General features: G+C 45.1%; 1 protein-coding gene across 3 annotated transcripts in view; it reads left to right on the forward strand.

Annotated features, from left to right (window-relative positions):
- The first annotated feature begins 686 nt into the window (after window positions 1–686).
- The window catches only part of KAT7 (lysine acetyltransferase 7), a 33,643-nt gene continuing 17,210 nt past the window's right edge, over window positions 687–17,119 (forward strand). The window contains exons 1-6 of one of the 3 annotated variants that reach the window (XM_039227807.1): window positions 687–845; window positions 3,231–3,440; window positions 6,309–6,485; window positions 8,660–8,899; window positions 13,825–13,907; window positions 16,972–17,061. In XM_039227807.1, coding sequence (XP_039083738.1) covers window positions 3,281–3,440; window positions 6,309–6,485; window positions 8,660–8,899; window positions 13,825–13,907; window positions 16,972–17,061 — 750 coding nt within the window. In that variant the 5' untranslated portion in view covers window positions 687–845; window positions 3,231–3,280. The remainder of the gene's footprint in view (window positions 846–3,230; window positions 3,441–6,308; window positions 6,486–8,659; window positions 8,900–13,824; window positions 13,908–16,971; window positions 17,062–17,119) is intronic. The other 2 variants (XM_039227806.1, XM_039227808.1) reach the window with 2 other exon arrangements.

Here is a 17,119-nt window from a genome sequence, read left to right on the forward strand (position 1 = left end):
TGGGCGCTCACTACAGAGCGAGTCGGGGAAATCTCTGGAGATACAGCTTCTGGAAAATGGTTTTGCCTCTTTCCGCGACCTGAACGACTAACTTACTCGCTGTTCGCTAAGGGCAAGGACAATGTCTCCTCTACCAGACAACAAACTTCCTGATGATGGACGCTACCCTTCAGTTCCTTTTACAAGTTCCATTCCCATCACCTTGAGACACAGGATGGCTTTTTAAGATGCAATTACTTGTGCAAAATATGCCCTTCCAACTTCGAGTTTATAGGATAAACAGAAACGTCCTTTGGCCAATTAGGCAACGAAGGGGTTAAACCTCAGCCACCTGATGGATTCTGGGGGGTTTCCTTCCTCTACTTCAGAAATTAAAACGAACGGGAAGGGAAATTTTGCCCAAGGTAAAGATGAGAACAGTTAACTTCAACGGTCAGGCTTCAGCCCCAAACAAGGATGGCTACCCACGTCCACAGAAGGTGTCAATCCCCTGACTAAACATGGCTGGTCCGGGGTTCTAGTACCGCGCTACTTTCTGCCCAATTCCAAAATGGCGCCCACGAGCCTCAGCAGAAGGAGCGAGCCTCCCAGCACCCTCTCCGGCCCGGAACATCAGGTGACGCGAGCCCCAGCCGGAAGTGAAGGAAAAAGCGCCTCAGCCCGCGGCGCCTGCGCAGAAGGGTCTAGACGCTGTGAAGCAGGAGGCACTTGGGATCGTCCGCAGGATTGGGACTGCTACAGAGGCCGCCACGGAGCCCGCCGGAGCCACCGTTCCTGCTGCTGCTGCCGCCGCCGCCCGAATCGGAACTGTCGGGCCGCAGCCGCCGGCAATGCCGCGAAGGAAGGTGAGAGGAACGGGACAGAAGGGATGGCGGGTGGCTAAGGACAGTCGACTGAGCAACGTGACGCAGTTGGCCACGCCTCACAGTGGTTGGGTTCCAACTTCCCGCTTCCCCCAATCTAGCTCAGCAGCCCTCTCGTCTGTCCGTACCCGACGGAAAAATGTGGGCCCGATCCTGGCCTCGGCCTATGCTTGCAACTATTCCCGCCCTCTGCTTGCCTGGCTCGGAGGCGTTCTCCTCGGTAATTGGCCGCTGAAACGCCTAGAAGCGTATTGATTGGCTGGTGGCACCGCCCATTTGGGTCCAACGGTCACCTCCCCGCGTGCGGGGGCGGTGTCGGGGCCTGGCCCTAAGGCTCTGCGACTGGCTGCAGAGAACGATCCCTCCTCTCTCGATTGGCTAGGCTTGGCAGTCTGTCCCGTGGGGGCGCGGTGTAGCCGTAGCGCGATTGGGGGACACGAATCCCCGCCCTTCCGGCCGGTGATGCTGATAGGTGCCTGGGCGGGGTTTTGGAGCATCCTTCCTCTCCAGGCGGGGGGCACAACAAAGCCGAAGACTGGGTGGTAGAGGACCAGCGCCCACTCCCTAGGGAGCCCACTCAGGCCCTTTTGCGCCCAAGACGTAATTTTTTCCTTCGTTGCTCATTTGGACAGCGTCCAGAAAACGCAGATCGTAAAGTCAAAAACTTTCCAGAATTAGATGGGATTTATGCGGTTACCTAGGGACACCCCCGTCCCTTTTCTTTGCAGCTGAACAAACGAGGCCTAATGGAGTGCCCCAAGCCACTCCCATTAGGCAATAGCAGAGCCTGGACGACAGAACAAATCTAATTCAACAAATGTTTATTGACTCCTTGCTACTGTGCTAGTTGCTGGGGCTTCACAAATTAGTCAGATATGATCCCTGGCTTAAGGAGATCACAGTCTGATGGGGAAACAGACATATAAGTAACTGCACAAGGAGCTAGTAAATTCTCTACTTAGCAGTATATACAGAGTGTAATGGGAGGGAATTACGGGAGCAATTAAGTCTGCTCTGGAGTAAGATGGGAAGGAGATTGGTCAAAGCCAGACAGAAGAGCTGAATTCCAGGGTCAAATCAGGAAGGGTTGGTCGGGGATTCAAATATCTGGGCAACTGTACTAGATGACCTTTAAGACCCACCCCACCCCGAACTTATGACTCTGAAGTCTCTTGCTCATTTCTGGGCAGTTTACCCTTGAAATATTTGTAAAACTGCGTGGGGTTCTTGCTCATCTCTGCAGAAGTCTTTATTTTCACAGAGGTTTTCAAATAAAATACCAGCAAACCTTTTATTTTCTCCTAAAATGGCCTACATCGATAGGTGGTGTTTACGTGAAAGTTAACCGAGTGCAGGAATAGTATAGATGCCTTAGAATAGCTCCACAGTCCCTTTTCTGCGGTTCCAAATACAAAGAGCTTTTGAAAATGTAAGGGTTCTTAGTAACTTATTTGGTGGCAAAACCTGTCCTAAACTATCCTGAGGCTACTTACAATTTTTGTGTGTCTGATTTGGTGTGATTGTTTATCTATTCTGCTGTAGAAATATAAGTGTGTTTGACTCTGGGGTGTTACTCGAGGGATATACGCCAAGTATTCCCTTTCCAAAAAGCCAAAACGTTAGGAATTTCAAGCACAACCAGCCCTAAGAGTTTTGGATTAAAAAATAGAGGACTTGTAGTTTGAAGCTTGGTATTGTTTTCTAAGCAAACACTTTTCCCTTTCTGGCTTCGTAAGGGGTATAGTGTTCATGCTCCACCGATGAAAGTTATCTTTATGGCTTATCATGCTTCAGGAGGCTAAAAATTGACGAATGATTATTGAAAAGTTGATAAAATCTCTGTTCTTAAATATCTACAAGTCTTCACATGCAAGTCGCTTTTTTTTTTTTTTAAAGGCCTTTCGGCAGTCACGTGGAGAAACTTCCTGGGGAGATACCATAAGAAAGGAATTTTAGTCTTTTCCTTTAAGTTCTTTTGGGATCGGAGTTGTGGCCCCTGATATTTTGAATTGGTATATGGTTTTAAAAAAGGTGATGGCTGAATTCATGGAGAGTTCGAACAAAAGCGACTCTAAAGTTAAAAGGAGTCTAGCACGGACATTTTTCTCAATCCCAGGGACTTCAAGTGCATAGTTAGTTATGTCAGCCAGACCATTTTGAATTGGGGACTTTTATTTCCACTTTGTGGTCCTGACTAAATGTCCTTGTTTCAGATTTAGCGACAATAAAATAAGCACTCCTTCTCTTTTTCATTCGTTTAACAAAGGAACATTACTTGCAGCCCGTTCCATTTAAACGCCTTAAGGGGAATTTGGAGGTGGAATCATTTCTTAGTGTCTTCAGTATCATAATTCGTTTTATTTCCAGTGTTAACACAAACCCACCGAGTAAATGCTTCTGTGCTAACATCTGGATCTATGGTGTTACAGAGGAATGCAGGCAGTAGTTCAGATGGAACGGAAGATTCCGATTTTTCTACAGATCTCGAGCACACAGACAGTTCCGAGAGTGACGGCACGTCCCGGCGGTCTGCCCGTGTCACCCGCTCCTCAGCCCGGCTGAGCCAGAGTTCCCAAGGTACAAGGATTCATTTCTCCCGACCGCGCCTCATAGGCACCTCACTGGGCATCATATTCTTGTGTTCATGTGGAAACTGGTCCTTCGGCTTGGTGTAGACGACAGAATCCGGTAAAATGTGGAGTCAGTGCCTGCCGAAGTATCAGGTTCTTAAAAATGGTTCTCTTGGGGGTTGTCCAGTTTGTAGACCCCAAAGGACTGTATCTGTGTGGCACGCGTATGTCTTCAGCCTTTAAACTTTTGTTGAGGGTAATACAGTTTTTCCATGAGTAAAATGGGAAGACCGTATTGTTACTTTCTGTTAGAATGGTTTAGACTGAGGCATTTAACATAGCCTCTTGAGCTTTCTGGAGGAGGTTCCAGAACTTCTATTTAATTCCATAACGTAGTCAGACATGATTAGTAGATACAAGTAGTTGCATCCAACTCTCAGTTGTAAATACCTGGGATTTTGCCTTGGTTGTAAAGAATCGAGGATCTCTGTGTTGGAACGTACCTTGAAGGTTCATCTGGGCTTTGATTTGGAAGGTACCCCTGATCCCTCCTGCTTCTGCTCTGGGCTTTCTTGGGGAGGAAAGGAAGTTGCAGTTAATACACAAAGCTAATGATCAGTAGGTGATTATAGATAAAGGAGGAAGCTTTTGTAACGTGCTTCAGGCACATCAATAGTGCTGATCCAGTTCTTTACGAACACATTGCAGAATGAAAGGAAACCATCAGTTTTTCAAGCAAGAAAATGGGAACATTCTCAACAACTGTTCCTAACTTTATTTTTGAATAAAGTTTCAGCCAGAGTATTTAACGTTTCAGAGTATAGCTGTTGTCTTTTGATTGTCGATTTGTAAGTTTTTATTTTTTTTAGCATAATGGGGACATTGATAAATGACTCCTGTAATACTATAGTAGCACTATGTATTGTATGCTGTGTAGTACTGTGCTATGTACTCGAATACCATGATAGAAAAATCATAGTTTCTGCCCTTAAGAGCTCACCGTTCAGCGCAAAATATAGTTAGAGGTGTCAGCTGATTGTAGTAATGCCTTGTGGTAAGGGCTCCGAGATGTTTGTATGGCGTATTATGGAAGCTTAGAGATGGGCAGGCAGTTTGGGGCGGGTCTCCACAGTATATGCAAAGGAAGGGGCGTAAAGTTCTATTGAAGCATAATTGGCTCTGCCGGGACACCTGAAAGTTGAACATACTCATATTTCCCAGCCAGGAAGTAACTGGGCCCTGGGTCACTTGCTAGTTGTTCTACTTCCTAAGTGTGGAGTTGCACAGCCCCTAGGGGCATCATGCACAGTGTTCTCGATGTAAGCTCGCTGTCCTTAACGCAAGATGTAGACCCCATTATGAATTGAGCCCCCTGGTCGTGTGTGGGCCAGAAACCTACCTGTGTGCTTGTTTTACCCAAAAGTTTGAGAATTTCAATTTTCTTCTGTGCAGAATAAGATTTACATATCATCTTTGAATCTCTTTCTAATTCTTTTTTTTTATAGTTTTTTTTTTTAAGAAATCTCTTTTTTTTTTTTTTTTTATTTCTAGGAGAGAGAGAGAGAGACAGCGTGAGCAGGGGAGGGTCAGAGAGAGAGGGAGACACAGACTCTGAAATAGGCTCGAGAGGGAGTCACAGACTGAAACAGGCTCCAGGCTCTGAGCTGGCAGTCAGCACAGAGCCCGACGCGGGGCTCAAACCCACGAACCGCGAGATCATGACCTAAGCGAAAGTCGGACGCTTAACCGACTAAGCCACCCAGGCGCCCCTTTTTTTTTTTTTTTAAACTTTTTATTTATTTCTGAGAGAGAGAGACAGACAGAATCTGAAACAGGCTCCAGGCTCTGCGCTGGCTGTCAGCACAGAGCCTAACGCGGGGCTTGAACCCACGAACCATGGGATCATGACCTGAGCCGAAGTCGGATGCCAACTGACTGAGCCACCTAGGCGCCCCTTTTTTTTTTATAGTTTATTTTTGAGAAAGAGAGAGACAGACATGAGTGGGGGAGGGACAGAGAGAGAGGGAGACACAGACTCCGAAACAGGCTCCAGGCTCTGGGCTGTCAGCACAGAGCCTGATGTGGGGCTCAAACCCACGAACCATGAGATCTGACCTGAGCCGAAGTCGGACGCTTAACCGACTGAGACACCCAGGCGCCCCTCTAATTCTTTTTTAAAAAGTGTCATCAAATTAGAGATGTCAAAAGGCCTGCTGGGTGCTTCAGAATAGGCTTTGTTATCCAGAAGAATTTCAGAAGCTCTGTTCTTGCCGCACTCTTCATGAATCCATTATGACTTTGCTTCAGAGCGTCAGACAGGGTAATCAGGAGGAACACAAGATCCTGAAGAAAGGAAACATATATTCTACGTTCAGCAGTAGAGTACCTGCTGTATGGTGGGTTGGAATGAGGGAAGACAGAGACGTTGCAGCTAATACTTAGAAAGTTATAGATCTAGGCACCAGGGATCATGTTACACATTTTTTATGAATTATCTCACTCGCTTCTCACAACAAACGTGAGGAATGGGCAGATAGTATTTTTACTTTTTTTTCTTTTATAGATCAGGGAAACAGGCTTGGAGAGATGAACTTGTGCAAGATGCTATAGCTAGTGGTTATGGCTCAGGGGAATCAAATGGGAATCTGTCTTGATTCTGGACCCTAAAATTAATAATTCCACACTATATTGCATTTCTATACCTGATCTAGTCTCTTTAGCTTACATTTTATTTAATAAAATAGGCCTTTTAATGATTTGTTAGATTTTGTGAAATGTGAAGAGGAGGACATAGATGATAGTAAGTCATCTGGATGAGAAATAAAGCACATTTCTTTCTTTTCTCTTTTTATTATCCCTTAAAATTGGGGATCAGATTCCAGCCCTGTTCGAAATTTGCAATCTTTTGGCACCGAGGAGCCTGCTTATTCTACCAGAAGAGTGACCCGTAGTCAGCAGCAGCCTACCCCAGTGACTCCAAAAAAGTACCCTCTTCGGCAGACTCGTTCATCTGGCTCAGAAACTGAGCAAGTGGTTGACTTTTCAGATCGAGGTGAGTGAGTATAGTGTGATTTGGTCAATTACAGAGAAGAGCTGGTCAGTTTCCTCTTACAGAAGGCTTGGGGCCACTGCAGACAGATGCCTGGTACCGACAACACGCTGTTAGGTGAATGCTGTTTGCCTGATTCCTCTCTCTCTCTCTCTCTTTTTTTAATGTTTTATTTATTTTTTTGAGAGACAGAGACAGACAATGTGAGCAAGGGAGGGTCAGAGAGAGAGGGAGACACAGAATCAGAAGCAGGCTCCAGGCTCTGAGCTGTCAGCACAGAGCCTGATGTGGGACTCAAACCCACAGTCCGCGAGATCATGACCTGAGCTGAAGTTGGACGCATAACCCACTGAGCCACCCAGGGGCCCCAACCTGATTCCTCTCTTGAACGTCCGGCTGAGGACAGTCTTGCTCCAGAGTGCTCTTAAGTTTACAGTGTCTGGAGTACGTTCGATGGGGCCTGTAACAGGCTGAAGGGACTGTGGCCCTCTTACCACAGATGAAGAAGGACTAAACCAGTTTTTCTTCCATTCGTGCTTATCTGTCCACTTATCTCTGACATTCTGGGGACAGGTGACCTTCGGTAATGGGGGATGGCGAGCTGTTGAGGTTGTGACTCACTAGCCTGAACCCCTTGGAGCACAGGTTATAGACTGGGGAGTGAGCACGCTCTGCTCGTTTGCTTGCACTTTTATTTTTATTTTTTCAAAGTTTATTTTTTGAGAGAGAGAGCACAAGCAGTGTGTGTGGGGGGTAGAGAGAGAGAGAGAGAGAAGGGCTCAAACCCACGAACTGTGAGATCATGACCTGAGCTGAAATTAACAAGAGTGGGACACTTAACTGACGGAGCCACCCAAGGCGCCCCATTGTGTTTACAGTTTTAAAAGTTTGTTGTCGATGAGAAAGAATGAAATCTGGCCATGTGTAGCAACATGGATGGAACTTGAGGGTGTTATCCTGAGCGAAATAAGTCAGGCATAGAAGAACAGATATCATATGTTTGCACGTATAGGAGGGTGAGGAGGAACTTAACGGAAGCCATGGGGGAGAAGAAGGGGGGAAATAGTGGGGGAGAGGGAGGGAGGCAAACCATGAGAGACTCTTGAATGCTGAGAACAAACTGAGGGCTGGGGGGGGGGGGGGGGGGGGGGGGAGATGGTCATGGAGGAGGGCACTTGTGGGGATGAGCACTGGGTGTTATATGGAAACCAACTTGACAATAAACTATTTAAAAAAAGATTACATGGAACAGTTTAAAAAAAAAAGTTAGTTGCCAGCATTTGAAAATACAGAGATTTCATATAAAAACCCGAGTTACTAGTTTCCTTAAAAAAAAATAATGCAAATCTCCAGGAACGTGAATGAGGTGGGCCATTCACTTGCAGTATTGACTTGGAGCGGAATAGTAGTTGTTCCCTCAAGATGGACAGTCGGGTCTCCTCTTGGCCTCGCCCAGCTCTTCTAGGCATTTGCTTTACAGCCCATGATTTATAATCTACATTGTTAGATTACTCACAAGCTATCTCGAGAGTCAAGTTCATCCACACTTGCATATCAAGTCTCATGTCTATTTCTCTTTCATCTTGTATGTCTCCTGGGAGTGGAGTGGGATGGTTATTTTGTTTGTTTCATTTTATTATATTTGTTTTATTTTTGTTTTTTTGGGGGGGAAGAGTGAGAGCACGTGTATGCATGTGCTCTCCACCAGTGGAGGGACAGAGAGGGAGAGAAAGAATCCCAGGCAGGCTCCATGCCCAGTGAGAAACCTGATGCGGAGCTTGATCCCATGACCCTGGGATCGTGACATGAGCTGAAGTCAAAATTTGGACGCTCAACCAACAGCCACCCAGGCACCCCTGGATGGTGCTTTTAAAGAAAAATTTACCTCCATCCAGTTTTGATTATCTGTGGTTGGGGGTTTATGAGGAACACAGATAAGTGGAATGTACCAGGGAAACCCCAGACTTTATTGTAATCAGAGTGCAAAGTTGAACAAAGCAATGATGTTAGTTTCTCTTCGTTTTCATATATGGCGGATGAGTGGTTTCTAGCAGATAAGTGGTCAGACGTTACTGGTTAAACGACAGAGGATCTGGGAAGCCCATAAACTCTTCTGAATAGTAAACCTCAAATAAATGAACTTCATTCATGAGCTCTACCAACTGCTTTTGCTTTAGAGACTAAAAATACAGCTGATCAGGATGAGTCTCCACCGCGAACCCCAACTGGAAACGCACCTTCTTCTGAGTCGGACATAGACATCTCCAGCCCTAACGTGTCTCATGATGAGAGCATGGCCAAGGACATGTCCCTGAAGGACTCGGGCAGCGATCTGTCTCATCGCCCCAAGCGTCGTCGCTTCCATGAAAGCTACAATTTCAATATGAAGTGTCCCACTCCAGGCTGTAACTCCCTAGGTGAGTGCACCCAGCGTCACGATGCCTGTGTTCCAGGCTCTCACCCTCTGGAGTTAGGATCAGGAAGAAATGTTCCATGTTTCCTTGTTCCCTTGCCCCTTAGGTTCGTCAGTACTCCCCGGAGTATCGCTGGGTTGCCCACTTGAATGCTTTTGCCTCTTGTCCTGTTGTCCATAATAATAGACGCGATTGTGAAGAAATTCACTGTGATGCTCCATTTTGCTTATTGAGAACTTTCCCCCGTGAAAAATGTCCTCCTTTTTCCTGCAAAAACAAAACCAAAGACTAGTTATCTTTTTTTATTTTTTATTTAAAAAAAATTTTAAAAATTTTTTAAAATTTATTTCCGAGAGACAGCATGAGCCGGGGAGGTTCAGAGACAGAGGGGGACATAGAATCTGAAATAGGCTCCAGGCTCTGAGCTAGCTGTCAGCACAGAGCCCGACGTGGGGCTCGAACCCACGCACTGTGAAATCATGACCTGAGCCGAAGTCGGACGCTTAACTGACTGAGCCACCCAGGTGCCCCCAGACCAGTTATCTTCAAATAACTGATCTTACAGCGCATAGTTCAAGCCTGCTGAGCATAAGCTAATGCAGAGCACTGGTGGTGTGTAGCCAGAGCTGTTAAGGAAATGAGAAAAACAGATCTCTTCTCTCATAGCTTTGAAACTAAAAGGGCACAGAGGAGACGCTGGCCTTTGGTGACTTCAGTGGTTTTAGGTCTCGTGTGCCTCCTAAATACCAACCGGACAAGTATTTCTTCTCAGATAAATGAGTATTCTCTTTTTTTATGACCTTGACCCCTGACTCACAGATTCTTGTACTGGTTTAAACCTTATTAACGCTCCTCAGGTGAGCTTCCGTGCAAATGTGGGACTTAAGTGGTTGTCTAGAGTTGGAAGGTGCCGACTTCTGAAATCACAGGCTTTTCTCCATCGGGTCTGCTCAGATTTGTGAATCTGTGAATGTGGCATCAGGTTCAGAAAAGGTAGAACAGAGTAAGCTGCTCCTTTGGGGGCCCACGGTATATTTTCCCTAGGATTTCATTTATTTGGATCTTTTCCTGGTCTTAGCACTAGCTTCTCAGGTGATTTGAACTCCTCAGAATGCACAGAGCATTCCTCTGACCATCACACCAGCCTTCATTCTAAGAAGATAATTGCTTCAATCCTAAATCTGTTTCCTTGCGCAAATAACGGAAAAGTAAGACTACCCCTCATCCTATAAACACCAGTATTTAAGAGCTACCTAACGCGCTTTAAGAGATAAGGGGATCGGCTTGCCGCACAGTAAGGGAGGGGACTCCAGCGCTGCCGGTCACCATCCATGCAGCCCCCAATTGTTCCTTTTAGGTACTGTGTTTAATTAGGGATTCGGTGCGTATTTATTAAACGTTTGCTATGTACCAGACGTCATTTTAGGGTGTAGGGATGTAGCTGTGAACATGTCAAAGTTCCTACCCTCATGGAGCTTATAGTCCTAACAGGGAAGGCAAAACAGATCTACCATATGTCAACTAGAGATGGTTCTTTGGAGAAAGATGAGGGCGTGCCGAGAGGGTAAGGCGTTGTGCGGCCGTACAGCCCTGCACACCCGCTCACAGACTGGCGCCGGAGGTATGGGCCGGGAGTGTGCTGAAGCGGGTCGAGGTCCATGTAGGGGCCAGCATGCCCTAGGGCAGGGCAGCTGCAGGGACGGGGAGATGAGGTCAGAGCCGGGCCTGACTGCGTGTTACTTACGCTCAGGCCTTAACCCCCTTAATGGAGTAGACGAGAGGACAGATACAAATCTGTTGCATCAGAGGCAAGTGTACTGTGACTTCCGGTGTCAGTGTGCTGGCAAAGTTTGAAAAGTATGAGCCGAGCTCCCCATATTATTTTTGATAAGGGAGCACCTGGCTGGCTTGGTTGTAGAGCATGTGACTCTTGATCTTGGAGTCATGAGTTCAAGTCCCACATTGGGCATAGAGATTACTTAATTAAAAAAAAAAAAAATCCATTGCCAGAATTTTCTTTTTTTAACTTTTATTTATTTTTGAGAGAGAGAGAGAGAGAGACAGAGCGTGAGCAGGGGAGAGGCAGAGAGACAGGGAGACACAGAATCTGAAGCAGGCTCCAGGCTCCGAGCTGTCAGCACAGAGCCTGATGTGGGGCTCAAACTCAAAATCCGTGAGATTGTAACTGGAGCCTAAGTCAAACACTTAACCATTTGAGCCACCCAGGTGTCCCTCCAAAATTATTTTTGATTCTGTTCCACTTTTTATGTTTGGGAGAATAATGTTAATTTTTTTTTTAATAAATTTGATATAAAAGTATTATGTGCTTGCACAAACTTAAAAGCCCCGAAATGCATAAGTAAAAGTTCTCCTTCACTCATATTCTCAGATATAAAACTACTCTTGGTAGTTTTTTTATGAATGCTTCTAGTAAGTTTGTGTGCGTGTGTGTGCACGTATACATGTGTATATATAATATATATTATATATATGTTTCTTTTCGTTATTCACAAAAGGGAAAACACAGTGGTTGGTTTGGCATCTTGGATATTTTATATTAGGATTCCTTCTTTTTAAAGAATACAGAGAATTCCATTATATTGAAAGCTTGTAAGTTTTTAAAATTGTATAGTATAAATTGACATTTAGATTATTTCTTATTTTTAGCTACTGTGAATATTTCTGTAATGGATAACCTTTTATGTATGTTGTTTGATGTCTTCCTAGGAAACCTGTAGGATAAATTTTCAGCAATGGAATTGCTAGATCACTAGATTAGCTAACTTGTTTTTGAAACTTTAAATATAGACTTAATTAGATTGGTTTTAGTTTATGTATTAGAAGACATGACTTGAATAATTTACTCAGAAGTTAGAGATGAATAATGTCTTAGAAATAGCTATAGAAATATTTCTTAGAAATAATCTATAGATGAGGTGCCTGGGTGGCTCAATCTGTTAAGCTTCCGACTTCGGCTCAGGTCATGATCTTGCGGTTCGTGGGTTCAAGCCCCGCGTCGGGCTCTGTGCTGACAGCTAGCTCAGAGCCTGGAGCCGACTTCTGATTCTGTGTCTCCCTCTCTCTTTGACTCTCCCCTGCTCACACTGTCTTTCTCTCAGAAGTAAATAAAACATTTAAAAAAATTTAAAAACAAATCTATAGAAAGAAGACTTTCTATAACATGGACGCTTTACATTTTATACATGGTGTTTCATCACTGAGGTTAGTGTTAGTGCAAGATAAATTGAACAGATCTCTATAAGCACATTTTTAATCACACAGTCTTGGAGAATCACACAGTCTGCATAACCTATTAATTCCTTTCTCCCCCACTACATGAACTATTGTTGTTCTTTAAAGCTTACTTTATAAATCATACATGATTTTTAAAATCCCAGTGTCTCTATGACACAAATGTTTTGTAAACTTTTTGGGTAAAGAGATGTATAAAAAGGAAGTCATGTTCAGTTTCCTGTGTGTTTCTCTAAACCATTTGAAAATTAGAAAAATGAAGAGATACCCCTTTAGAGAAAATGAGCTTTCTGTATTGTTCTTCCTCACATTATCCCCTCATAAGAGCTGTCCCCTCATAAGAGGGAGCACCTTGTGCTAACTTGCACTGATTTTTGTCACAGTGGTATATTAGTTTCAGGTGTACGATATAATGATCCAGTAATTTCATGCACTACCCAGTGCTCATCAAGCTACGTGTAAGTTTATTCATCTTGAGAGAGAAAGCACAAGTGAGGGAGGGGCAGAGAGAGACGAAGAGAGAAAATCCCAAGTAGGCCCTGTGCTGCCAGCGAGGAGCCCATTGTGGGGCTTGAACCCATGAGCTGCGAGATCATGACCCAATCTGAAGTCAGACACTCAACCTACTGAGCCATGCAGGTGCCCCTATACCATCCACAGTGTAAATGGCAAGATCTCATTCTTTTTTATGACTGGGCAATGTCGCATTATACACAGACACCACGGCTTCTGTACCCCTTCATCTGTTGATGGACACTTGACTTCTTTTCAATCTTTGCTGTTGTAAATACTGCCTATTAAAAAATCTGATTACAGAAGAAGCCTAAATGTTTATATAAAATCAGCTCGCTTCCAAAAAAAAGAATATATGTTATCCCATTCAAAATTATCAACATACATTCATCTGCAGGATACAAGAGTCCATTTTCTTTTTCATTTTCTGTAAGTTTCTTTTGATTGTTGAAAGAAGTTCCATTCAGATTGGGTAGCGTTGCATACTAGAAAGGAAGGAGCACTTGTTACACATGTAACTTGGTAATTTAGCACAGGAAAGTGAAATTTCACCACAAGAAAATGTTTCTGTTTGTGATTTTGTTCCTTTTTATAAATATGTGGCTTTATGATTTTTTGGAATTTGAGAAATATGTTATCAGAACAGAAGGAACTGGAGCGCCTGGGTGGCTCAGTCAGTTAAGTGTCAGACTCTTGACTTTGGCTCAGGTCATGATCTCACGGTTCCTGGGCTCGAGCCCCACATCCGGCTCTGTGCTAACAACACAGAGCCTGCTTGGGATTCTGTCTCCCTCTGTCTCTGCCCCTCCCCTGCTTGTGCGCGTACGCTCTCTCTGTCTCAAAATAAACCTAAAAAAGAAAAAACCCAGAAGGAACTAGAGTTTATATTGAACATACACAAGTATGTTCAAAGATTGCCAGATCAACCTCTGGCAAAAAAGAATTTATTAGTGGGTGCAAGTTATGGCCCTGGCAGCATGTGTGTGTGTGTGTGTGTGTGTGTGTGTGTGTGTGTGTGTGTGTGTGTGTGTGTATATGTCTGTGATCAGATATATATTGGATAGAGATGATACTGCAGAATAACATGGTTGTCGTATAGAAAATGATCACTTTGTGAGCTTAAGTGTTCTATCTCCAGATTAAGTTTTTCCCTCTTTTCACAGGACACCTCACAGGAAAACATGAGCGACATTTCTCCATCTCAGGATGCCCGCTCTATCATAACCTGTCAGCTGATGAATGCAAGGTAATTGTGTTCAATATTTGACTATGTACTTAATCCAGCGAGTGCTTTCTGTTGCCAGGCACTCTGCTAAACACTGGGGATACCATGTGAACAAAATAGGCAAGGTCCTTTTTCTTATATTCTAGCGGAGGAGACAGTAAAAATACAGTTGGGTTTAAAAAAAAAAAAAAGGATTTAAACAGATAAGTAAAAGAATTATCGTGTGGAATGAATGCTTTGAAAGAAATAGGGAGATCTGGAATATTTGGAAAGTCATCCTTAGTGCATTGATATTTTCCACTGAACGTTGATGTCGAGTTGGGGACCTTTTCCACTAGGAAATCATTGGCATAAATACGTGATCTCGGTACTTACATGTGAAGCTCTCTTCTCACGAGTCTGTGAAGACATTTTGCTTTTTAAGTTTTTTCATGATTATTTTCCTCTTTCTTTCCGTAGAATACTTTTCCTTCTTGTTACTCTCAGTCACACCTACTCTTGGCCAATTTTTGTCTTATGTTAGGACAACATAGTCCTAACATAAAAAAGAAAGAAAAATATAGTCCTAAATGACCTCTGGGATTTGGGGGTGATGGATTCAGGAGAGCCTGAGATCCTATTTTGTATGTTTAGGTTGCTGCCACCAAGGATTGAACTAATAATGGGGAAGCAAGAGTCGCAGATGTTCTTAATTAAGTGGATTGTGTGGGTAGACAGGTTATCCAACCTCATTACACCAAAGTGTTAACTGTTCTTGCGGTTGCTATTTTCTAACAACACCAAGGTCACAGCTTTATTCCTGTCTGAGCCAGCTTCCTCCTAAGAAAAATTAGAATCCCCAATGAACCCCAGTTGCCTCTGATTCAGGAATTTGTTCTCTTTCTTAACGACACCACATGTTGGGAAGTTTCTTTGCGTGTTTCGTCTTTCAGCAGAGTAGTATACTTTGAAAGCTTACATAGATTTCAAGGTGGAAGACACTTTTAGTCTTCTTTATTCCAAATCTTCTGTATAAACGAGATCATTTCCTCTGCTCTGTGTGAGAGCAAGTGGTAGGTCTTCCCCGTTAATGTTCCCATTAGTCTGAGACCAGATCCAGATCCAGACAGGAACAGCTCTGCCAATATCGGCATCAGAAGCCGACAGGGCTTTTAGGTCTTACATTCTCTGAAAATAACCATGACCTCTTTTGGGGGAAGTTGTCCTCTAGGGCTGTTGTCTTCGACTATCATGATCCGATACTATGCGTGGTACTATGCGTGGCTTTGCATCGGGGCCTTCCTCAGGAACTGCTTTTTAAATTGCTGGCTAGTAGCAATGCGAATGACTTACCTTAAGCAATTCATTTTTAAAAAAGAAAAAGAAACGTCAGTTTGGGGAAGAAGGTTGTGAAGAAAAGGAAAGCATTTCCTGATTTTTTCCTCGGGCGTGTTTTCTTCTTTGCAAGAGAAAGCAGGCTCAGCTTAATCCGTCTTTACTACTGGAACTTGGAGGATCCAGGGAATTTCTGATGGATATGTATATATCTGACAGATATAATAGTTTTACTATATTTAGGATCCCAAGTGGAAAAATCAGACTAATTCCTCACATATATTGGAAGCTCTGTAATTTTTAAAGTACTCACACACATGATTGCTCTGTTTCCCAGTGGACGATTGCAGTCCAAGTTAGGACCATTTTTATTCAGTCCCAGAGTGCTGTGCCGGACACCGTGACAGATACCTGAGGGTTGTGGGAATGCAGGAGAAGACGGCGTTCAAGGAGCCAACGTTGTCATGGGCGGGGGGAGGCAAAACACATACAAATGAGTACGTGAATGAGAATTTCAAGCAGTGATAAAATGCTGTGAGGAACACAAACCCTAAAAATACAGAGACTGGCTGTTTGGGGGTGCTGGGGATACAGCGCTGCTTCTGCTTGGGTAGTTAAGGGGGACTTCCCCCCCCCCCCCCCCGGAGGAGTTGGCATTTGACCGGAGACACGGCTGATGGCAGAGAGACAGTTGTGTCTGGATCCAGGAGGAGACGCGTTAAGTGGAAGGACAGGCAAGCACGGAGGCCGTGAGGTGGGGATGAACGGCTGGGTCTGAGGGACCGAGAGCTGGCCAGCCTGGCTGGAGCATGATGGGAAACGAAGCTGGGTCCAGACCACGAAGGGCCTGGAGGGCGCGGGCACAGGGAGAATGCCTTTATGGTGATGGCGGTGGGAAGCACGTGGAGGGCTTCCGCACGGGGTAATAGAATTTCTGTGACCACTTTTTTTTTTAAAAGTCACAGCTGGTTCGCGTTGTGGAGAATGGACTGGAAGGGGCAGAAGCTGACCCGGGTAGACTACTTGGGAGGCTGCTCTGGAGCTCAGACAGCTGGTGGCCCGGACTCGCTTTGTATCAGTGGAGATCGGAGGAATTGATCGGGTTCAGGATATGTGTTGCTGATGGATTGGACACGAGGTGTGAGACTGAGAAGAGCAGCAAGGCCTTTCTGACCTGCTGAGTTGTTTAGAAAGTGTTGACGTTTGTCGGTAGAGGGAACGTCTGGGAGGAGCAGATCTGTAGGAAGGTGTCCGTCACCGCGTTTCGACCGTGTCGAGTCCTGGTGTGAAGTTGAACAAGTCGTGGGAAGCGAGCACTCCCTTCCGGGAGAGGACACTGAAACTGCCAGAGAGCCGACGTGATCGGTCTTAGGGCCACTGGACCGCAGAGTTCAATTCCCCCGTACACTTGACCCCGGGCGTCCACCCTTTCCCTCGCGCTCCTTCGCCCCGCGTCTACACTTCCTCGTGGTTTCTTGCCTCTTACCCACTGTTCGGTGGGAAGGGTCCTGGCCCTGCATCACTGGACTGAATTAAAACCTTAGCCGCGCCACCCAGTAGCTGTCAGGGCTTCACTTCTTGGGCTCCAGTGAACGGCCGAGAAAACAGGCGCCTGGCTCCCCCATTCTTGTAGAGATCGTGCTAATGAGCCTGAAGACCCTTTGAGAGGAAAAGTTCGCCGTAAATTCAAGGGACGACCTTGAATTCTCATGCTTTCAGGAAACTTAGTCTTAGAAGCAGGTGGATTTATTGACGTTGTTGATGGTTGCAGGTGAGAGCACAGAGCCGGGATAAGCAGATAGAAGAAAGAACGCTGTCCCACAGGCAAGATGACAACAACAGGCATGCAACCAGGCACCAGGTACGGGCCTTGTTAAAGCTCCGGCCGCTCACAGTCTGAGAGCCGAGTCTTGGATCCC

This window comes from Hyaena hyaena, unplaced genomic scaffold (assembly GCF_003009895.1).
Source record: "Hyaena hyaena isolate Hyena2069 unplaced genomic scaffold, ASM300989v1 scaffold_29, whole genome shotgun sequence".
Lineage (NCBI taxonomy): Eukaryota > Metazoa > Chordata > Mammalia > Carnivora > Hyaenidae > Hyaena > Hyaena hyaena.